Source organism: Pleurodeles waltl, chromosome 10 (assembly GCF_031143425.1).
Source record: "Pleurodeles waltl isolate 20211129_DDA chromosome 10, aPleWal1.hap1.20221129, whole genome shotgun sequence".
Taxonomy (NCBI): Eukaryota; Metazoa; Chordata; class Amphibia; order Caudata; family Salamandridae; genus Pleurodeles; species Pleurodeles waltl.
The window spans coordinates 531,652,395-531,677,216 of NC_090449.1; the positions used below are offsets into that span (position 1 = coordinate 531,652,395).

A 24,822-nucleotide genomic window follows, 5' to 3' on the forward strand; every position below is an offset into this window, starting at 1 on the left:
ATCCTCTAATAGTGCCTCTCATCTCTCCATAGCCCTCTCTCTCATGTATTCCATTGGCTTTATAGTGCCTCTCTTACCAGTTTAGGGTAATGAAGCAATTTACATTACACACATACAGAGACAATGAATCATATGTGTGTAAATCAGTGTATAGGAAATGTTATATAAAACAAAGGGGGCTACAAGGTGTAGGATTCACATGTCATCCATACTGATAGGTGTTTTTTAAGGTTGACTCTACAAATAACAAATTGCTTCTACCCAACAAACCTTTTTTGTCAAAATTAGGATAATTAATGACTATAAAAAAACATAACTTTCTAACATGTACTGTGCAGTTTGCATACAGCTCTTTGAAGGCAGTTCATAGCTCACTGCACTTTATTATGAATATGATGCATGAAATGCACAGTACCAAAAGAATCTCGTGACAAATCAGTATCCCACTGAGCACTGTACGTAAAATATTGTTCTGTGATATGCATAGTACACCTTCTTTCCAGCAGGCATATTAACCCTCTGTGTTACCTTAGATGATTAAAAACGACCCACAGACAAACCCCTGACATCTCTCCAGCAGGTACATGAATCACCAGAGTTATCTCGCCACTTTCATTGTTGCTTGAAAACTGTTGCATATACCAAGAATGTTTCAGTGGTTTTCAAACGGCTGAACTGCTACAAAACCGGCACTCCATTGACAGAAGCAGCACCCTACCCTCCGAGCCTCCCAGGGAAATGCCAGATGCCCTACTGTCAGTTTGGCATTTTTTATGGATGCCACTACCCAATGGAAATCTGTGCTCTGCATCTAACACTAAATATAGAACTCTGGATGACTGCCCCCAGAAATTTTGCAAATTGTATTTTGGGTAGACAAATATGTCTAATTTACTGAGGCAAAAATGTAGTGAATCTTCTCACATCTGATGAAAATGTTACAAATTTCTGCAAGGAGCTGAGGCACAAGAAAACTAAGAATGGAGAACAAAAGATTGTGTTTTTAAAAACAGTAAACACTGAAGTATGTTTAACTGTTTCCAAGTCCATATTAAAATTAAATTATTACTTTAAATGATTGCGAAATGCCCTGCGGTCTAGCCAATGGAAAGACGTATTCATTATCACAAGCAGTCCTTCTAAACGGCACAAAATTGTTCTGAATGATGAATTCACTGTTCTGTTCAATAATCCCGTAAATATTATGCATAATTTGTCACTGCCAGGGCACATTTTGTTCTTTCAATAGCCTCAACTAATTAAAACAAAGGATGTCATTAGGATATAACACACAGGGGTTTTCTACAATAATCCAGACTCTGTTGTGTGTAATCTTTTACTGCCAGAGCATTTTTGGCTCTCTCAATTACCCTCGCCAATTAAAATGAATGTTGCCATTAACACATCAGGTTACGTGTCACATTAGATTGAATTGAAACCTCTGGCAAATACTTCGAGAAAATTGGACACCATGCAATGAATTTTGGGCGTTTGGTTTTCCACAACTGACAAATTAGATTCATATCTCTTGCGAGTCATTGGCGAGCTCAGTATTTCACCGGAGCACATTAGTTTCACTGTAGCTCCCAGTGACATTTGAAGGATCTTGGGGACCCTGGGCAAGACATAAATAAGGAGCTCTGGCCTGGAACAGATTTGCATTCTATTGCCCTTATTTGGCTAATTCAAGCTCCAAGATGCTAAATAATATTAAAACAATACATTAGCGGCTGAAATGGAGAAATAAGCAGACGTGTGATAGAGAGAACAATACATTTCCCAGGGGCTCTCTTGGATGATGGGGTTCCTGGGCATATGGCTACTTTCCCAAGCCTTAAAAGGTCTCTGCTAGACCCAGCCCTGTGACTGGTCTGACTGTCTGCATCATTGAGTCTCGCTTATTCTCTCACACCCCTAAACAATGAGAAAACTTCCTTCCTCTAACTCTGCCTATAACGATGACATTTGCCCTGGACATGAATGTCCATCTCTATTGATGTAGAGTAGGAGCTGTATAACAAATCCTATGAAGAAACCTGAACGGTGTTTCATGTAAAGGTTTTGAGTCGAAGGTGTCCTGGGAAGCATGTTTATTGATGGGAATCTCAAAAATGTTATGCTAAAAATGTCTAGTCTTTATCCTTCATTTCTTTGAATGGGGAAAATATCTTACCCCTATTCACACCATGTTGCACTGCAGAAACCCAAAATTCCCTTGTGATTTCTCCTCCATTCTGATGAGCTTATCCTAGTGATCCAAATGTGTGCTTCCCATCTTTCACATGTCAGAATCTTGCCTGTAGCCACCACCTGAGTAATGCTGTTGTGTCTGCTGTGAGTTTATCCTACATATTACCCTCCAATTTCCTGCTTCTCTTGTACACTGGTCTTCAACACCCCATTATCTGCCCTAAAACATGCATGGTGCACCCTTCCCTGTGCTCTCATCCTAGCTCACGGAGGGAGATTCCCCATTGTGTTCTGCTGCTCACAAAAATAATGTCCACTGGGCATCTTCTCTCCGCTTCCCTGCATCACTTCATTTTCCTTTGCTTTCTTCTCTTTGGCAGTGTATACACTGTGCATACAGGTGCCAAAAGCTGTCCTGTAATGTGAACACCATCTTTTATTGTCCCTGTGCTGAATTTTAGCAACCGTACCTACACTGAGAAATTTGAGACTTTGGCTATTTTTATTTTTTCACAAAATCCTTTCCAGTTTTTTAAGTTCGCTGCATTTTTGGTCTTTTTATTTAATGTTTGTATTTACATGTTTTTTTTTTACTGGAATCATGCCAAAGCTGAACCTGGCTGCAGTACAAAAGAGACCAAGCTGTGAAAAGATATCATGAAAATATTACTGTTCACCTAATTATGACTCTTATGACATGCACACTCTAGGCCACGTGCGCCGTGAAAACAATCAATAGGGATACATAAAACAAAGGCAAAACCTTAGTGGGCAGATATGTACATTTCCAATTTTTTTTCAAATATGCAGAAAAGAAGAAGGAGTTCTAATGTCATGTAGGAAATGTTTTCCCTGTTTAACTGAGGACACTGAGAAGCAATATATTTACCATATATTTGAACATTTGAATGTTGAGGGCGCCACTGACGACAACAAAGTGACTCAGTACCAATAATAGTTGGTATAGACATTCTGCACCAAGCTTCCAAAACTTGTTGCTCTGTTTCCCCCTGTTTATTTCAGCACATGCTACCCTCAGTAGGTGGGATGTTCTAACAGCATTATTAGCCCTCTGCCCCTGTCTTTTATTGGTGTTTAAAAGCCCTCCCTTGTTATAGGTCCAAACTGTGTAGAGAGGGCCTTATGCAACTATTATAGCCCTCAGAAGCAGGATATAGTTTAACTTTAAAATACATCAGGGTATAGCGGAGAAGGCAAGTATACTTAAGAGATACAGCCGCTGAACTAGAAGTTATGAAATAAGATATTCCTTTCAATCACCGGAAGTAACATAAGGATGACATGCCTTTCAGACGGACAGAAACCATGTAACTATCAGAAGTGGTGAGGATATCCATAGCACCTTTTGAGAAGACAAGAGAGTCTACAGACAGTCTAGTCTTTTTTTCACAGGTTCAATTGGACGGTCTTGCTGGAAACTCACTGTGCAGTTTGTAGAGATGACAATTGCGTCTTAGAGGAAGGTTGAAAAAATGCAGAGAGCATCAATCATTGCATGTTCTTGAGGGAATCTAGCAAGCCTATTTTGAAAAGTGATAGGAATGTCTTGTTTTTGTTGCAAGGACGAAATATAGTTATTGTTACTCAGCTACATAGTAATCATTCAACTGACGACAGAATGCAGAATAGATTAGTTGATGCAAAATAAATGTAAGTAATGACATTGCCCAATGTACAGTGTTCAGCTACAACAAATCAGCACTTATTTCATCCGCGAATTATAAAAAAAACCTCAAGTTAGCGTCAGTCAGGAAAAGTGTAAAACAGAGGTCGAAGTAGGCAAATATATATTGTCAATAACGTTACTAAGCTTTTTCAATTTTACTTCATCAGTTCAGATAATTTTGGTTAATAAACAACCATTTCTGCGTGATTATTGCCACCTTGATGGGCGTTAGGCTGAAAGGGAAGAAGTGGGTCTCTTACATTGTGAAGGGAGACATAGGAAGTCATCCAAGAAGAAACAAATCTTCTTTCCAGGGTTCCTCCACCACGAAATTAATATAACTATTTTCAGTTGGTTAATCAGCAAATATAAAGGCTGCCTGGGAACCAGGATGAGCTTTAATTGATAAAATCAATTGAAGCTGTCATCCGGTCAAAAACCTATCAATAGGTACTAAAAGGGTGTTGTCATGTCTGAATTGTGTCCTTTAAGTCCAAATATATAAAAGTAGTTTGCATAAGGTACATCGTCATTTCTTATTACTAAATTGATGTTGTTGAAAAGCCCTGAAGATACTTAAATAGTGAAGCCCATATTTATCATAATTTTGTGTCCCCCTTGTGCCGTGCAAGGGGGCACACGGGTGACACAACATTAAAGTCAGTTTTATCAGGCTACTCAAGATCACCTTGCATGGACCTGCATGGCTTGATATATCTGGAGTAACACAAGACAGGGCAAATCATTGCCTTGCATTACTCTACACTAGAGAGGCATTCTATTATGGTTGGAGCATGAGTGTTCCCAAGCAGCCACCTATGGATCTTGGTGCATTCTCAGATTTACCATTGGTTTAAGACCTATGAATGCATCAAAATGCTAAACCTCCTAAGGGGAGTTGTAACGAGGAGACATCTCTGTATTTCTCTGCATTTTTCTTCTTTCTATGTGTGCTGTGTTGCGCTTCCCACATAGAAAAAGGAAAATGCCACTTAGGATTGTTTTGGGGCAAGAAGGTGTCCTTTCCTGCAAAAAAACAAGCCTGCCTACTATGCAGGCACCCTTGCACCTTGACACAAGTGTGCCTGCATGGTCACAAGGCAGCACATTGTGCACCAGTGCTAGACAAGGACAGGTATGAGCAGTATAATGTTAAAAACAGTGCAGTACTGCCCTTTTCCTTTCATGTAGTGCAGAGCGGCAAGGTGACTTGCTGCTTTGTGCCGCATGAAAATAATAATAAACCTGGGTCTGAATACTTTGCACATTTTGCAGCAGGGCATCTTATACTGTGCATAATATTGTTTTAACTGTGACAGACTTTCGTAGTTTGTGTGTAATTATTAGTCGTAACTACTAACATATATTGGCAGTGCTTTTTGTCACATTCTGGGATTTCAAAGCAGCAAAAATACACATCACTATTCCCCAGTGCACCAACCATATTTCCAATCAGTAAAACACTGAGAAATTGGGGTGTGGGATGACTGGGGTGTGAGCCCTGGTCAAACAGCAAACACAATTCCTGTCAGGGGAAGGCACAAGCAAACCCCAAATTAACCTATGCTCACCCTCGGGTAGTTTGCCACAGAGCAGTCAGGCTTTACTTGAAGGCAATTACTAAAGTACTTGTGCAACACTTCAAACAGTAAAGCAGTGAAAATACTATAAAAAAGGTTCCCACACCAGGTTAGAAAAATAGAACATAATATAATAAATAAAACAAGACCAAAATAGCAAAACTCCAATTAGTAGAACTTGAGTTATGAATTAAAAAAACAAAACTGTAAAACAGTGCTTAGAAAAAAGAAGTGCCAACTGGGGATATCTGGTTAAGCTGGACTGGGACAAAGTCAAACGTTCAGGCCAACATGGTGGAGCATAGGCCAGCTACAGGGACCCAGTTTTTCCAGCTGAACCAAAGTACCTTAGATCCTGTTTGCAGAGTGTCGCATGGGTTTCGAAACAAAGGTGTGTCATGCATCAGGGGTGATGCATCAGTTCCGAGATGTGGCAAGGCTATGGTGTGAGATTTTGATGCATTGACGTTGAGTATTCTGGTGTTAGGGCTTGTAATGCGAAGACATGTGTGGCGGATGAATGGCGCAGTCAAGATGATGCGTTGGTTCCGATCCTTGCAGTAGCAGCGATGTGGAGGCTCTGCTTTGAGACTGTCATTGATGAGGGATGTGAGGAGCTTGCAGTGGGGAAAGTGTCTTGCAATGCCAGTTCAGAAGGCATTCTGCTGATCCCAAGATGTCCAACCCACACAGTAGAGGTGAAGCACTAGCTCTGCTCAACGTAACAACAGCAAAGCGTCTGTTCTTCTCCCGCAGCAGAGGATGTGTCGATTCCACTGGAGCAAGGAAGGTGCACTTCCAAGGGTCCAGAACTGAGGTGGCACCACTTGGCAGGGCAGACTCACAGATGACATAGTCTAGGAGCAGAGTTGTTGGAAGTCTTTTATGTCCCTGAGACTTCAGATAAGTAGTCCAGACAACTAGCCCTTGGAGTCAGTCTGGATTCTGGGTTGGACAGATTCAGGTCCAGTCCTTCTCACTCCAAGTCAAGAGGGCAACAGCAGCACAGCAAGGCAGGAGTCCAGCAAATTAGCAGTCTAGTAGAGTGGCAGTCCTTTAGCAGTATAGAAGTCCTTCTTCCTGGCAGAGTATCAACAGTCCAAATGTTTCCTGAAGTGGTCCACTACTTATACCCAGTTGGGCCTTTAAAGTGTGGGAGACTTTAGAATCATGCCTTTAAAGTGCACATAGCCTTTGCCCATCCTGCCCTGGTTCCAGACTCACTACAGGAGAGTAACAGCCCTTTGTGTGTGGACAGGACACAAACTATACAGGTGTCAGTGAGGCTGTGCCCAGCTTCTCTCTCCCATCCTGCCCAGGATGACCCATCAACTCCCACCAGGTGTCATCTAACCTCCCATTGTGTGTGGATGTCTAGGAGGAATACACAAAGCCCAGCTGTCACCCCACCCCAGACGTTATCAGAGACATTCAGTAGGTACCAAAAGGCTAAAGTAAGAAAATGTCAACTTTCTAAACGTGGCATTTTCAGAATTGCAATTTAAAATTTGACCTTACCATAAGTTAGGACTTTAACTTGTAATTCCCATGACATCAAACATGGGAGGGGGCAGGTTATGTGTTCCCATTTGGAAATTCTCCTCATAAGGTGTAATAAGATACTTCCAATGGGATGGATAGGACTTGTAGTAGTGAAAAACACATTTATGTTTTTTCACTATTAGGACATGTGAAACTTAAAAGTAGATGTCCAGCTTTTTAAATACACTGTGCCCTGCACTTGGGGTTGTTTTGCACCCACTTTAGGGGTGACATATATGTATTAAAAAGGAAGGCTTGGGCCTGTCACAAGGTTTGCTTTGCCAGGTTTGACATGCCAGTTCAAAACCGCACACACAGGCTCTGGAGTGGCAGGCCTGAGAAATATTTAAAGTGCTACTTAAGTGGCTGGTACAATCAGTGTTGTAGAACACTGATAGCATTTAATTTACAGGCCATAAGCACATGTAGTGCCCTTCACTAGGGACTTATAAGTAAGTTAAGTATGCCAATTTGGGATACACAAATGTTTCCACATTTTAGGGAAAGAGAACAAGCACTTTGGCACTGGTTAGAAGTGGTAAAATGTGCAGAATCCTAAAGCCAGCAAAAACAAAATCAGCAGAAACAAGAGGTATGAAGGCAAAAAGTCTATGGGAACCCACACCAATGATGCCAGGTTAGGTTACACACAGATGCATCGGAAGTGATCGCATTAACCAACTAAAATCTCCTACCAGAAAAAAGTTAATTCCCACAGATTAGTTCAACTTGCACTTCTTTTCTTTGAGATGTGCCTTTGATTCGATATGCAGCTGCTTGCAAATGAAAATTCAACAAAATAGTTGCAGGCTATTTTATTTTTAACTACATTTCTGACCTTTCCCCACACTCACAAACCCCCACCCCATTTTGTACAATTCTACCATGGGTACCACCTCATGTTCAGCATCAACACTTTAACTGGACATGTTTTGAAAAGGAAGGTTCTAACCAAATCATCCTTCCAAGAGAACATTAGTCATATCTACACTTTCAGCCAAGTCACTTCTCAATCCAAGGGCCAATTCAGCATTCTTTATCAAACAGGCTATTCTTGGTACTTGCTAAAAATGTCAAAGACAAGATACTTTCCATGAATTAATATTCCAAAGCAAGCTGCTGCTTTTTATCATCTCATCATGACAGGAACTTGAATTCTTTAGCTGTTAAACTAGAAAACACATAATCAAATTGTTCGCTCATAAGTATACATTTCCTGATACTTCTACAAAGCAATATTTGTTAGTTATGTTCGAGATATAGAAAAGACCAAAAAGACTCCCTCTGGCAGATTTAATTTTGCTGCTTAACAAGCAACATCAGTGGTAAGAAAGCGTAGGTCAATTTCAACATTTTACTGATCAATGAAAGCAAACCATAGAGAAGCAACCACATTAGAGTGTCCTCATGCTGTGTCATAAGCGATAAAGACTTCTTCAGTAGAAAACATACACTTTTCCCACAGCCAACACTGCAAGGCATATATATAGGCCAAACATGTCTTTCTGGATATGGCATCACTTCATTGTGAAACCCCAGAAATTATAATTTTCTGATCTTTAAAGTGACTTCACTAAGGGCCTGATTTAGATATTGGAGTAGAAGCCCCTTTTCAATGTCATCTTTCAGCTGCTGATTGCTGTCTCCACTTGTTAATCTTGTTCCAACAAGGAAAACCATGTTAAAATGGTAACATAAGAAAATATTAGTGGGGACCAAAATTAGGAAAATCATCTTGCTGCACTGCCCTGCATCGCAAGGAAAGGGCACAAATGTGCCATATCTATGTGTTACAGAGCATTCCTGTCCCTACCAACAGCTTTGGAGACATGTTGTTTACCCAGTGCTAACTCAGAGACCCGTGCACCATGGTGCAAGGGTGTCTGCATTGTTGGCAGGATTGTTTTTGTGAAGGAAGGGACACCGTCCTGCACAAAAACAATTGTGGCAGGTTTTTCCTGTTTCTATGTGTGCTACAGAATGCAGCACACATAGAAAGAGGAAAAACAAGGAGAAATTAAGATATTTCACCTTGTTGTGCCTCCCCTGGGTAGGCACAACAAATAAGGCTTTGGCGAATCACCAGGTTTACAGGCTCTCGTAAATCTGGGATGCATCAAAATCCATGGGTGTTGTGTGTGAAAACCTGCCAAAACACCCATGGAATGCCTCCCTGGTGCAGAATAAGGCAACACTGCAATCTGGGCTACCTTACCTTGCTCCATATCTATGAGGCCATTTAAAACCATGCAAAGTGGCTTTGCATCACCTCATAGAAATGCATGAGAGATTTGCGCCACTGCTGCATCACTAAAAGTGACACAGCTGTGCCGCAGGACTCTCATAAATATTCCACTGGGTTTTTACTGCATTATGCAGCATATTTTAGTAAATCTCCATTCACTGGCAAAAAGTCGGATTTAATTGATTTTCATGAAAAAATGAAATAGACCTATCAAAATGATTAGGGTGATTGATAATAAAACAGAGGGTCTTTAAAATGGTATATTCTTGCATTGTTCAGATTTGATAAAGTGTGCAAAAGTGTGCAAACATATCTCGTAAGTATACAAAATTAACATTGATAAGAGTGCAAGTTTACACAAAAACACATATATTGGATGCATGCTCTGAATCCAAAAATCTGCATCCCTATATCACAAAGGGATACATTGTTTTTGCACACATACTAAACTCCTTTTCACATCCACCCTGTACTATTTTCTGCCATTGACAGTGGACATCATAATACAAGATCTCACATCTTTCAAATAAACAGGCATTTGCATTTCTCCACCTATCAGGGGACTGAACCAGAGATTCAGATGCTTTGTGCACCACTCCCGCACTTCAGGCATCAGATGAGGATTAGTGATAGGAGGATTCTGTGGTGCAGTATCCAAGGCCCAGATGTATCATGCATTTTTGCGATCGCAAAAATGCATTTTGGTATGTATGAATTCCAATTTGCGATTTGGTAACTTGTTACTGAATCCCAATTTGAAATTACTACTACATACCGATTCGGTATTAGGATGGGGCGTGTCAAGGGGGTCCCTTCCTAATACCGAATCCCAGCGGTATGTAGGAATGTTTTTTGACTCAAATACGGTTGCAAAACATTCACATTTTACCACCTACGTCAAGTAGGTGGTAACCCATTCGCAAACAGGAAGGGTCCGCAAGGGACCCCTTCCACTTTGTGAATGCATGCGACAACCTTTTTTTTAAAGAGCTGGCAGTGGTCCCAGGGACCACTGCCTACTCTTAAAGAGTGAAAAGAAAACTTATAATTTTTCTTTTTTAAACGCATCCCATTTTCCTTTAAGTTAAACACGATGCGTTTTTAAGAAACGATTGCTTTATTTGAAAGCAATCACAGACATGGTGGTGTGCTAAGCCCAGAAGGCCACCATCCCTGTGATTATAGCCATTCACAATGGGTCACAAATTGTGACCTACCTCATGAATATTAATGAGGAAGGTTGATTTGCGAGCCATTGGTAATCGCTAAACGAAACTCCTGGAGTTTCATACATTCAAATAGCGATTATGTAATTGCGATTCGCAGATAATTGCAATCAGGTAATCGCTATTCAGAAAAATTATACATCTGGCCTTAAATGCTGTGGTCTATTTCAAGGGCCACCATGAGTTGGACGATTCGTGTAAACCCCTAGTGTCGTGAAGGTCTGGCATTTTTATTTTTTTGTGAGATTGTGACTACATTTTAAATTCATAGAATTTGTTATAACTTTATGCTCCTGCATCAGGGTCAAAGTCTATAAAGCTATTCATTTTGTCATGTGTTTTTATGAACCAGCAAGTCTCTTTTGTTGTGGGTGATAAACCTGAACTGCATTTCCCGTCGCTATCTACTAGGTGAATTCCATTTTGAATATGTGAATGAAGTGATTTTGCACTGCACCCTCAACGCATTTTTTCCCAAAAATCGCGGCCGCTGGCAGTTGGCAGTTTAAACATGTATGCTTTCCACACATGTAGCATTTGCTACACATTGCAATTTTATACAGAAACAGCTTTTTTAAAACTTTTCTTTAATGTTCAGCCTGTGCATATTACATTTTTTTCGAAGCAGATCCACTCGTTCTTCAAAAGATTTGTTGAACGGCGCATACGTTTTTTGCACCTGGATCACACTGCTTGATTAAGCAGGGATTGACACATTATAGTTTTTCAAATTCCACTGCTAAGAACGTCAGCCCCATAGACCACAAGGGATCAAAAGGCTTGACAAATGCATCTATACTTCTGTGTATAGTGGTATGATTTGGCTCTGAGATTTTGTCGTGCATCCTTTTGCACTGATATTTTAATGAACGAGTTAAGATGTTTGTGGCATATTGTGTAGTGGGACTGAATGTCCTTAAGGGCATGGTAATGGTTCAGTGGTACGTGAACATCAGCACGGTAGGCTGAACTGTCATGAGAAGAGATGCACGAATCTCCTCTGGGTGTTTTTGAGGTAGATAGAGACAATGATCTTCAAAAAGAACATGCCCTGGCCTCCAGAGAGAAAAAAAATGCAAAACTGAAGAAGGGCGCTCAGTCGGCCATATTCATATGGAGCTGTGTACTGCTTACGATTACCATTTATGGGCGAGCAAAATAAACTGGCATGCGGGAAGTTACATGAAATGTCAGCCTGACAGGCTTTGAACGGAATCCAGTGTGACTGAGTAGCAAGTCTGGTCATAGGGACTGACGCTTTAAGGGGTGATATTCTGTCAATTCTTTCTTTACATACCACAAACAATCAAGCTATAAACGTTTCAACTAAAATATAAAAGGAAGTGCTTAGTTTGCAAAAAATAAGTGCAGGGGCTTATAGTATTTCTTATGAGTTTGATCACCTGCTAAATTCCAAAACTGCTTAGTTCTGATTCAGTCTTACACATCTTTCTTACACCACACAACATTCCCTGTGACTTAGAATCACTTTTGCATGTTCTTTGCTATCCCTGCTTTCTAGCTTTGATGATGTTTTCCTATGTTTCTCTTCATTTCTTCCTTTTCTGCCTTGCTCATTCTGGCACTGATAATAGAAAAATAAGCCCCAGTCCCCAAAAACGAGTGCCAGTGTGCGCCACTTGCAAGTACCCGCATTAATACTTGCCAAAAGAATACATCTTCAATGAGTAAGAGTAATTGTCGACTAAGGGGGCCTATTCACAAACATATGTATATTTACTCAAGTGTATGTCTACTCCTACATCAAGGTTTAACTCTCCACTTTTTGGCTGTTCAGCATTTCCAAATGGAGATTTACAGTTAAGCGCAGACTTACTAGTTTCTTACAGCATATTTGACATACCATATGTGAAGTTATTACTAGGACCTTTCACATGTTGGTGGAGATAGCTTCCACTGCTGTGAAGATTGGAACGTGCAGGAAAAGTCAATAAAGTTTATTACTTTAAAAAAGTTAACATTATTTAATGTAGATTGTAAATGTATAATAATTGAACATACTTATTTTTAACCTGGAAGTAATAAAATAAAATGTTACAGCGTATTAAGTCATGCATTAAATGTACATTAAACAATAGAATAATCGAAATGTTTTATGTAACTATAAATCTACATTTTTAAACAATAACTTAAAATAGGAAAAATACCAACTGTGATTCACATTTTTAGCTATTTTTTTCTATTTGGTAAACCAGGCGAAATGTATGTATTAATCTAATTTAAATAATTGTACATTTATTCTCTCCCTCCCTTGTTCTCTCTCTCTCTCCCCTCCCACACACCCATACACACACACACGCATATATATAATTAACTAAATGAATTAAGTTAACATTACTTCCCATGGTGTATTACAATTACAAAGTCTTATTTTGTGGGTGTGTGCTTTGCTTTAGGAATTCACTCCCAACTGCCCCCTTAAATTTTCCTTAACACCACCCATACTGTATTGGTTTTTCCTCATTTTTCTGTCACGCCCCTAGTCCCTCCCACATTTACTGAAAAGTAGTACACTTAAGTGTACAGAGATCTCGGCCACCCTGAAAATGATGATGACAGCACACTTGTATTCAAAGAATCATTTAGTAATTTTGCAAAACTAATAATGAGTGGAAGTAAGATAGCAAAAATGAACATTGATCAAGGGTAAATTATGCAACAGAATGGCACCTTGATCTGAGGAATGCTATTTAACAGTAACATTTCACATGAGGAGGATTTGTATACTGATGTAATTATTTTGTCATCATATCATAGCAAAGAAATAATGGAAGGAAATGCATGTACAATTCACTCTAGGGGGTCTCACAATGTCTGACTCAAATTCCAAGCAGCATTTTAATCTGCTTAGTGAGTGAGCAGGCTGTTGCTATCCCGAGGGAACTTAGTGTAATGTATTTTGCAATAATTCACTAGCTCTTCCCAGATTGTCAGTCAGAGAATTCACCCTGGCTTTTAAATTAAGTGGTTTTAACAGCAGTACGGGATTAAGTATACCGAATCCCGTTATCAGACGCCCTGTTCACCAATCAGTTTAATGATACAAATGTTGTTTATGTTGCAGCAGTAAACTGCCTCATATTGAATGCCACTCCCTCGAGATTTGGACAGCAACTGACACAATGAAATTGATTATGACTTCATGGGAATGAAAACGCAAAGTTAGATTTTTGTCTCTGATAGGTCTATCTGGCTTGACAAAACTGGTCCATTTCGAAGGTGGCAAAGGCATTAATAGATATCGAAACCATGGTACTAAAAGTATGGACAGTAATTCTTGCAGACCACGGGCCAGGCTCATTTTCGATGTCTTGTTCGAGGGCTGCCCGCCATTTAGTTGGAAGGAGGTAATTTGTAAGGAAGTACTTGGATTGCTTCGTTTTGCTGAAATTTCAAGTGTTACTCAATAAAATGTTTATGATTGGCTTTGTAGGGACGACAGGTTGCAACAGTTTTGATGGGATTTAGACTTTCAAGTTGGAGACTCATGCACAGACCACTGTAGGTGCCTGTGTTTTGATTTGGCTAACTTACTGTGAGCCTGGTTTAGAATTTGTCACGTGAGTATCCTGGCACTGACGATGGATATCCTGTACGTTTATTAACAATGAATTATATCCTTGGCCCTTGCAATAAGGACTATCCGTCATGTTAGTGACAGTGTAAACGATCTAACTTACCAGCTGAGGACGATGGTGCACAGGCCACAGACATAATAGATGGTTTGCTAATGGAATTTGAGTATAAGGATCTGGGAGGTAATGATGACTCATCATTTTCTACTTCTTTGCTATTGCCATCACCTTAACAAGGATGAGGTGACTTATGCTATCAATAAAAACCTAAATGCAAAGGCCACAGGCAAATACACTTGTGGATGTGTATAAGAGCATTATTGATTGTGAGCCTCTGTTTTAACATTACAGGGGCAGAATATATCCTTACCACTTGGCCGCAATCTATGAGAAAGATACTCAAGAAAGGCAATAACAGCGACCCCAGATTTTGTCAACCATTATCCCTCCTGGACTCCTTAGCCAACATTGTGAGCCAACATTTTGAGTATTATTATGGAAAGGATAGAATTGTGGGCTGAAGACAATGCTGTAGTTACAGAATAAAAGAACAGGTTAATGGGGGGTATTGGCTCAGTGGAGCAGTGCCTAAATTAGAATGGTTTAGTAGGCAAATATAGTAGGGCCAAGGTGGGACGTCTTCATCTTTGTTATATGAATCTGACTAGTGCGTTTGAATTTCTTAATCATTGGAAATTATGGCAAACCATGATATTGTTGGGTGCCTCGGAACACAGAGAGCCTGATTTAGATATTGGTGGGCGAGTTACTCTGTCACAACTGTGCTGAATATCCCACCTGCCAAAATCCCACTGTATCCAATGGGTTTTAGATTTCAGCAGCTGGCATGTCCATCACCATTGCGATGGAGTAACTCTTCTGCCAGTATCTAGATCAGGTCCTTAGTGTAGCTTCTGGCCCAAATTTAAGGAAGCCTAACCACCAGGGTGCGGTATGGACCTAATGTGGAATGCACCTGCCTTTTAAAGGTGACAAGAGAGTACAGGGAGTGTTGAATTCTTGCCCCATTTCTTTTTTCCCTCTACATTTTTAGACTGAATAGAGTGCTCTAGATGCTACAACTAGACTTTCCTAGAACAGCCACTGGGTCTGTCCCAGTTTTATTGTACATAGATGAGGCAGTCCTGCTTTCTAGGACCACAAACGGGTTACAACAACTCATTGATTGTTTCTCAACATACATAGGGGATAGGAACTTTAAGGTAAATTTAAGAAAGAATTTCACAATAATTTGTGGGCGCGGAATGCCTTCGACTTATATTCATCATATTAAAGGTGTACTCATAGTGAGATTTTCATCCTCCTGTTATTTGGGACTGTTGTTTATGTGATACTCGAGATAGATACAGAGAAATATGTTAGTCACGCCTGATATACTCTAGTGAAGGTGTGTTTAGGTTTGCTACAAAAATAGATAACAAACCAATTAAGGAAATGTTGACCATTTACAAAAGCACATTTTTATCTGCAGCTGCCTATGGGGGATGCCTCTGAGGCTTGGTAATGCTGCTATTTTATAAATACAGGAAATTCACCCTATCCTAAGTTGCAAAATCAACACTTTCAATTATTGTGTATAGAGAGTTGGGTTTGCCTTATGTGGAGTACACTTTATACAGTATGTAAAACCAGTTCTCCTATGGCATGCAATTTTGGAGCAAGTCAGTAACATCATTCATTAGGGCTACTTGTTTTTTAATCCCATGGCTTTCTCATATTAGTGATGTTTTATGTATGTTTAATAATCCTGTTTTAAATGAGAATCATAGTCAATTAGCCATTATTAGAAAAGTGAGTTAAAATTGGTATTTACCAATAATAGAGAGGATTTTAAATCTTTGGAGGAGCCATCTGTTAGAAATTTTGGGCCTCGTTTACAAGGTTTTAGTGCAGGGCAGTGCCACAAGGATTCTTGCCGTGCTGCCCTGTGTCAAAAGAAAAGGGCAGGAATGTGCTGTATCTCTGAGATATGACGTATTCCTGTCCTTTCCACCTGCGCTGGTTCACAATGAGCTGTCATGTGCCAAAGCAGGCTCGCTTGCACCTTGATGCAATTGTGTTTGCACTATAGGGAGGATTGTTTTTGTGCGGGAAGGGACACCTTCCTGCACAAAACCAATCAATGGAGACTTTTACCTTTTTGCTGCAGAAATAGGCACACATAGAGAGAGGAAAAAACAAGGAGAAATAAAGTTATTTCCCCTCGTTCACCTCCCTTATGCATCTCCTGGGGAGGCATAGGCTTTTCATGCATTCCCAGGTATACGAAAAATATTGTAAATCTGGAAATGTGTCAAATGCCATAGGTGTTACATGGGAACAACTGCAGTAACACAAACAAAACACTTCCATATCGTAGTGTGAAGCAACACAGCAACTTGTGCTGCGTTGTCTTACTCCATATCTACAAGGCCATGAAAAGCCACGCAAGGTGGCTTTATGTGGCCTTCTAGAAATGACTTTGCAGTGTGCACCACAGAAGCATCAAAAAGTGATACTCCGATGGGGCTAGGTGCTTGTATATAAGCCCCTATGTGTCTGCTCTTCAGTCTGCTAGTGTGCAATTGTATCATTGTACTGTTACTAATGTGCAACACCGATATATCTTGACTCATTTATTTAGTACTGTACATGATGTGGTCGCTTTCCCAAAAACAGGTCAGTGGATGAAAGGCAGATCTTTTTCCTTTTTCTTTCAGCACTCCGATACAGTTCATGTTTTTCCTTGCACTTTCCCAGTTCTTATGTGCCCACATATTTACCCGTACAGCACCCTCTCTTTATGCTTTCACTTCTCCACTAATCCCTATTCCTCCCCACACTTTTTAATTTATTTACCAATACATGTTTTTTCTTGAGTACCTCTGCCCTCTCTCTAGCAGCTACCTCTCCTTCTCGTGCTGTTTCACCCCTGTGCTCCTCTGTCCGTCTCTCAATCCCAACTCCTAGTTTTATTTTTCCTTTTTATGTCTGAGGGCCTGACAGCTGCAAAGTGCTACTGAGCTCCTTTTTTCATTCACTTTATTTTTTATTTTTAGTTTACTTTTGTAAAATGGCTGTCAGCCACGTTGATAAGGCAAATTAAAAATGCTAGAAGTGCTACAGGTGCATCAGAACAAATTGTGGGCCACGTGGGAATGTTTATTCTTCACTTCAAAGATAAATCCAAGATGGCCACGTATACATCACCATGTATGAAATGACATTACCATGCACCAGTAGCCATTTTGAAATTATTAATTTCTTTACTAATGCCATTGCAAACAAGCAATGGCAAGGCCAGTAGCTCAAAAATTTAAAGACAAACCCTAAGGATTTTGGAAGTGCTTGCCTCCATGAAGTTACATAAATTCAGTACATAAAAGTATAAACATGTTACTGTGTTCTATTATTGATTTGCAGTTTACAAGAGACATTAACATGTAAGGGTAATTTATGGTTGGAACATCCTATCGGCAAGAATGACAGTGAGAGAGCACAACTTTTAACGGAATTTACAAAGAAATAAAATAGATATGATTCAGTGATTATTATTGTAAGAATATACATGCAGAGTTATGAACTAAATTTAAACTATGGTGTTGGCCGGAAAAAGTCATACTACAGGTGTTGGCGGTCCTTATCTGACATTAATGTACATGTTTCTACAACCCTCGGTGCATTGCTTCGGGTCAGAAACTTAATGTTGCATTTTCTTTCCTTAGGTTGATAATGATGATGTCATTACAAAAGAAGAGCAAATTTATATTCTGTTGAAAGCCAAAGCTAAGTGTGAAAGACACCTGAAATCTCAAGTGCCTAAGGTTCATGGTGAGTCCTCAACGCCATTACAATCTTGTACAATCCAAGCATGTAACTTCCAACTAAAGATTCTCGACATAATTAGAAATTACTGGAGTCATAGCAATAACATTTAGATGTAATTTACCATAGCATTTACAGTTTGTATCATTGATGATTTTGGCTGTTGTGGTTAATTATGAATTGAAATGTAAAGAATTATGAATTATGTTAGCCTGTAGAGGACTAAACTGTTCTGAAATGTAGTGTGGTTCTGCCATCCCTAATGTCAGTGGTTGCTTAGTTTGCGTTTTTCTTCTAACTTGTCATTGAAATTGATAAGCACCCATTCAATAATTATTTTATATTAGTTTATTACCTTTTTGAGATATAAAACTATGAACTCAAAAGTCTTTTATTCTTGATTTTTAACATTTCTATTTTTGTTTTTTCATAATATTTTATTCTTTATTGTGGCAGAACGTAGGGTTGTAAAAACGTCTATGTACCATTCTCAATGGTAACATCATGTAGATACAAAAATGTCTTCTTAGCATTTGTCTGGTGATGCAACGAGGCACTGTACGGTGGGCATAATTTAGTGTTTGTAGGACCACAAACAGGTTACAACAACTCAGTGATTGTTTGTCTATGTAAATGAGGGATAGGGATTAGAATTAATATTTCAGAAAGACTTTTGCTATGATTTGCGAAAGAGGAATGCCTGAGACTTCATCATATTAAAGGTGTGCCAATAGTGAGATTTTCACTCGTTTTTTGCTTGGTGTTACATTTTACATCATGTGATACTTGACATCGACACATAGAAATATATTGATCACACCTACTATGTTATATTAAAGGTGGGTTTAGGTTTATGACAAAAATAGATAGCAAACCAATTGAGGAAATGTTGGCCACTTACAGAAGCACATTTTACCAGTAGCTACCTACGGGGGAGACCTCTGAGGTTTGGAAGTTCTTCTATTTTACAATTACAGGAAAATCACTTTATCTGCTGCTTGCTTATGGTCCAAAACTGGATTTATTAGGTTTAAAGAGTCAGGTTTGCCTTATGTGGAGGTACTTTAAATATAAACCCCATCCTCCTTTGGCAAGTAATTTGGAGCAAGGCAGAGACATCATTCACTAAGGCTATTATCAAGGATTACTTGTCTCTTAATCAGTTTTTTTTAACTTCAATGACCTTCTCGTATTAGACTGTTTTAATTGAGAATCTAGAGTCAATTATCCATTAATCGAAAAGTGGTTTATAATTGTTATTTACTAATAATAAAGATGATTTAAAATCTATGGAGGAACTTATCAAATCATCTGATATTATTTATCTGCTCTTCAGTCTGATGGTGTGCAAAATTATCTTTTTACAATTTCTAATTTACAACACTAATAGATCTTGACTCGTTTTTGAGTACTGTACACAATATGGTAATATTATCAAAAATAGGTCAGTGGTGGAATATCAGGCCTTTTTTCTTTTTCTTTCAGCACTCCAATAGGGTGCATGTTTTTAATTTCTTTCCTTATGTGGCAACTTATTAACCCATCTGACATCCCCTCTTTCTGCTTTCACTTATCCACTACTCGATATTCCCTCCCGCACTTTTTGATTTGTTTAACAATTGGTATAATTTCTTGAGCATCCCTGCCCTGTCTCTAACTGCTACCTCTCCAGCTCTTGGCATTGCTTCCCAGTGCTTCTCTGTCTCGCTTTCACTCTGAACTCCTGGTTTTATTTTTCCTTTTTATTTGTCAATGGGCCTGACAGCTCCAAAGTGCTAGGAGATTGCGAATGAGATACTCCATCGCAAACTTGACAGATGTTCTGTCTGCTGATTTACAAGTGTTAAAGGATACAAAGCACTCGAATTACAGCAGACTGAATTCCAACATGTTTGTAATTGGGTATCCCAACAACCAAGCTGTAAAGCATGCTCTTAGATTTGGATAGAGGCTTACTTATTGTTAGTTTGTTGATCACTCATGCTCTCTCTGCAACTTTGCAAGCAACCCTGGGCAGGTCTTAAAATATGGACAAATTTAGCGTATTTGTTTTAATGCATGGGTTATATTTACTAAGAGTTTGTAGCATATTTGCATCACAAAAGCAACACCTATATTTTTTTACCAGTATACTTTCCAGTGCTAAATTTGTTTTGTGCTGCAAAATCACTTGAAGGTAACACAAAGCAGCGCAGAGAACTGCTTTGCTTTTGTTAGCACCAAGGGGGCGTTCTATCGGTGATGAATGGTCATTCCCATGCCACCACCTAAGATTTTTTACACCAAACCTTATTTATTAAAAAAAGTAAATAGAATTTTGCATTAAACAATAGCGCCCATTTCAAATAGGCGCTGTCACAGAGAAATGCTATTATTTCTCCTTTCTTTTTGGACTTTCCGTGTGTTTTGCACTATATGGCACACATACAAAGTGGGAAAAGTTTTAAGGCTAGTCCAAGCATAGTGTCCTTACAATACAATGTTTATGCTAGACTCATGCAGGCACCTTGTACTATGCTGCAAATGTGTGTGCCTTGCCCATGAGAGCAAATTTCTGTATGGGCACTAGGAGGCGGGGAGGAGACTGCCATATCTCTGTAAATATGGTGTGCTCTGCTCTCTCCTTCTCACACAGCGCAAAATTTTTGGCTGCTGCACTGAGTTGCATGAGAACTTAGTAAATCTGACCCTTGTTTTTTGATGTGTCTGTATCATACTGTGCCTTGAAATCTGTGTGTGTGCCTCTATGGACACATGAGTGTGTATATACCAGTGGTCGGTAATGTTGGAATGCTGATTTGTCCTTGTGTGTCTATCAGTCTAATTTAAAACATATGATATATTTATTGCTCAGCTCTACTTTGCTTTATCCCTGTCTGTTTTTTAAGGTGATTTTTAGAAAGCTTGTCATATTTTCTTCTTTCAGTGTGTTTGTCTCTATGTTCATTAGAGTTTTTGTTATTATTTTTTTTATATTTGAATGAGTAATGGATACTAATGTGAGTCCACATTCACAATGTATCCCCATGCCAACATTACTCTCTGGCTGTGTCTCCGGTATTGTGCTAATAGTGTATCTGGATGTGCCTCTGACATTGTCGTTATACTATGGAGTTTGAGTGGGTGAATGATGTTCATATACCTATTGCTGCTTCGGGTTCTGGGTGTGTCTCTGTGTCGATGTGATTACGTTTGTATTACTGTTAAGGTGTGCAAATGCAGTCTGTAAGTGTATAAATCAATTTTCTAACATAGTGAGTGCTGTAATCAAATCTGTTTTCCTGTGTACATGTTCTTCAGTGTGTCTCTAAGCTCACACTAGTCTTTGTCTGAGAGAATGACAATGTTCAAATGCTATTTTGATTTAAGTGTTTGAGTTGAGAGGTGAAAGTTATGACTTGTGCAGAAACTTCAGTGGTTTGACAATTTTGAGTCAAAACTATAACTCTCTTTTTAAATGTAGTTTTTTTCAGTCTATTTCCGTGTTTTTGTCTAGAGATTTCGCTTTGAAATAAAGATGAATGTGTCATTATTTGACTAAGAATAATATATTTTTCAAAATTAGACATTTCTTACTTGATTGATAATATAGTGAGTACTGCTTTCCATAAGCTTGTGCATAATTTGGACACCTGCTGCATATTTGTGGGATTTGATCTGAACTAGACATCACAAGTGGGCCATTTCCTCCACTGGTGTAGTCATAATCATGAGGGTACCATCATAGCTGTGTTCATATCTATGTGGCTTTCTCCCTGAGACTGTGTTTGATTTTGTAGCCGTGTCCCTCAGCTTGCACATGAGGAAGACACCTTCCTCCCAACTGTGTGATTAGACCGGAATTGAACACCCACTGCATAAGTGCTCCATTCTCTCTATGTGTGTGTGTGAGTGCATCCCTGGGGGTACCCCTTGGATCACAGTTGGACAAGTACTATGTTAGTGTTTCTTTTGCTTAGTGGGTAAGGACAGCTCCCTGAGGATACCTCTGAGTGTGTGTCAGAGTGAGTGCTGATACCTGTGAGCTTGGACCAGAGTTGGACACCAACTGCACAAGTGTTCTTTTGTCCTTAGTTGTGTACGCACTACTTAAGTGTGTTATTACATCAATAGATATGTGCTTGTCCCTGAAGGTAGCTACGAATGTGTGCCTGAGTGTGTGCAGCTGTCTGTGTTCCTCGATCAGAGTTGGGCACTAACTGCATGAGGGTGCACTTGGTTCTCAGTTGGGCACAGGCTACCTTAGTGTGCTGTTTCCTCAAAGGATATGTGCTTGTCCCTGAGGGTAAATATGAGTGTGTGTCTGAGTTAGTGCAGCAGTCTTTTAGCTCTCATCAGAGTTGGACACTCACTGCATGAGTGTGTGTTTGGACCTGTTTCCACACCCACTACCTAGATATGCCGTTTCCTTCATAGAGTGTGTATATCCCCTCTGGGCACCACTGAGTCAACTACGTACTTTGGATGTAATTTGGACAACCTCAGCATGATTAAGTGATTGGATCTGAATTAAACACCGGCTACCTAAGTGTGGAATTCCCTCCAAACGTGTATTTATATTTCTGTCTTACCCTCTGGAAGTAGGTGTGAGTTTACACTGATGTTCTTTTCTCAACGGTTAACCAAATTGTCGAGTGATCAACAATATGCATAAAGCTGGATCTTCTTCCGTAGTATTCGTGCCAGAGGAGCACTCAAATCCCTAAGTGGTGCCTGGGTGCTTATGTGAGTGAGTAGGGATGGGTATAAACCTGACCTTGAGTGGATACTCCATGCTTCACTGTAGCTTGGAGAGCTCAACTCCCTGACTGTGGTCCATAGGGCATATGTGAGTGAGTGAGGGTATGTTTGTAATCTGAACTTGCATTGGACGTCTTCTGCCTCACTGTTCTCTTGACTCTATTGTGTTTAGAGTGTTGAAATCCTTAGCCCTAATCCAAATCATATTGTGTACAAAAACCCTAAATGTGATTGACAGGATTGACCTTCATGAACACAGAAGTGCTAACTCTCAAAATCTGTTCTGCCACTTTTTTAATCCCAAAATTCAAAAACTACTTGACAGATTTACATCAAAACAAAAAAATCACCCTTTTTAAATATGTTCCACATTCATGTTGAATTTGGTGCAAATTCTTTCATCAATTACTATTTTATCTTTCAGCAAATTTTCCTGTGCGAGATAATTGGGAAATGATACAGGGTGTCTCCTCCCACCTTCACCTTTTTCCAATGGGCAAATGTTCACTAAAGTTGCCATTCCGAAACTTAGTTGGCTGAGATGATAGAGTGCCTCATTTCCTAAAAATCTGTCTAACAGGTCAAAAGTTATTAGCAAATCAAAACATTCCTTTTCAAAGCAAAGTATAGCTGAGCTATAATTGCACAGTGGTGATCATTTATAAAGATTCTGCTATAATTACTGAATAATTTTATTGATACTCATGGTTGATAGTTCAAAGAAACAATAATTACAATTATTCCCAATCCATTAACAAAGTGGTGATGACATATTCCGAAAATGGAATCTTTATTCTTCACCCTAAACAGAAGGATCATGATACGACATGAGGGGAAATTTATTTTGGGGTGCAGTTAAAACTGGGAGCAGCCAAAAGCATTCATTAGATATTAACTATAGCATAATTTGAGGAATCCACATTTAGCATGTTTAATCTTCTATGGCATGTGGTAAGTTGTCTGCATATACAAAAAAGGGCAAAAGAGACGTTTTAATGTGCAAATATCTTTGGTTCTCTATAATGAATATAAATTAAATGTAGCGGGCTATGTCAGCATGTTCATGACAGTTTAGGAATTTCAGGTGTCATGTAACTCTGAAAAGAGGGGAGGGATCAAAGCTAAAGTAAGGGTGGTTCAAAATAATTAAGTTGTTAACTTTGACTCTTTCACAGATCTGCAACCGATTGCAGACAGCTGCTATGTTTGGCCTATGCCTGAAATTTGATTTTCATGGAAATGCATCACAAGGGGAACACTTAGGGCCGGATGTAGCAAAGGGTTTTTCCCATTCTGTGTCAATGGGATTTTTTTTTCGTACATATGGCCCTTAATGTGGTGTTAAAAACCAGCTTTTCCCATTTTAATTTGCATAGGAATATTTGCTTTCTGCTACAGAAAACCCCAGAAAAGATGTACACCAAAATTGCCATGAAATTAGAACTTTGCTCAGTGAAATGCCATTGCTTGATTTTTTTGTTTATCATTTCGGTAGTGTTTGAGAAATCAGCATTATGGCATTGCAAGAATATCTCAGTGGGCTTGAAAGAGTTGAAAGTTAATATATATCTGGACTAGTAGTCAGTGTACAATCTTGAACCCAGGTATGCAGACTGACTGGGCACTTAAATGCTTTTTGCTCCTGTATTCCATTTTGGGCTTGCAGTACCAAAGTTGGGTCCCTAATTCTCAAAAAGTGTACTCAACTCCTTAAAAGTACAGATAAATACTGGTCCAGGCCACAGGCCAAGCCCCGAGGCAATGCCCAGCTACACACAGTTGAAGGCTGCCTGTAACAAATGTTGACAATCGATGTCAAGTTAGGCACAGGAATTATCTGAAGGCACTGGCCCTGCTGGATGTGGTCTTCAGGCCGGCAAGTGCCCTACAAAAACTGTCAAGGAGTTGCTTCACATGCCTTTTGGTCCCACACAAGACACACTGGATGTGGACAAACCCTGGTGCCAAAGACCATGAGCAATGTAGGTTGGTCACCTACAGAAGGTTAGGCAGTAAAGAGACCTGCGGCTAATCCTCCCAGAAGGGTTTTGGTACCATTTGAAGTTGTCATCAGTGATGTCATCAGTAATGCAATTTGAGATGTAACCAGTGAAGTCATCAATGATGTAATTTGACACATCAAGAGAGATGCTATATGGAAGGTCACAAGCAACACATGATTGAGCGTGTG

At 39.5% G+C, this 24,822-nt stretch overlaps 1 protein-coding gene across 2 annotated transcripts in view; it reads left to right on the forward strand.

Annotated features, from left to right (window-relative positions):
- Positions 1-24,822, forward strand: part of PTH1R (parathyroid hormone 1 receptor) — a 729,171-nt gene that overhangs the window by 398,579 nt on the left and 305,770 nt on the right. For both annotated transcript variants that reach the window (XM_069210957.1, XM_069210958.1), the window contains exon 3: positions 17,792-17,897. In XM_069210957.1, the coding sequence (XP_069067058.1) occupies positions 17,792-17,897 (106 nt within the window). The remainder of the gene's footprint in view (positions 1-17,791; positions 17,898-24,822) is intronic.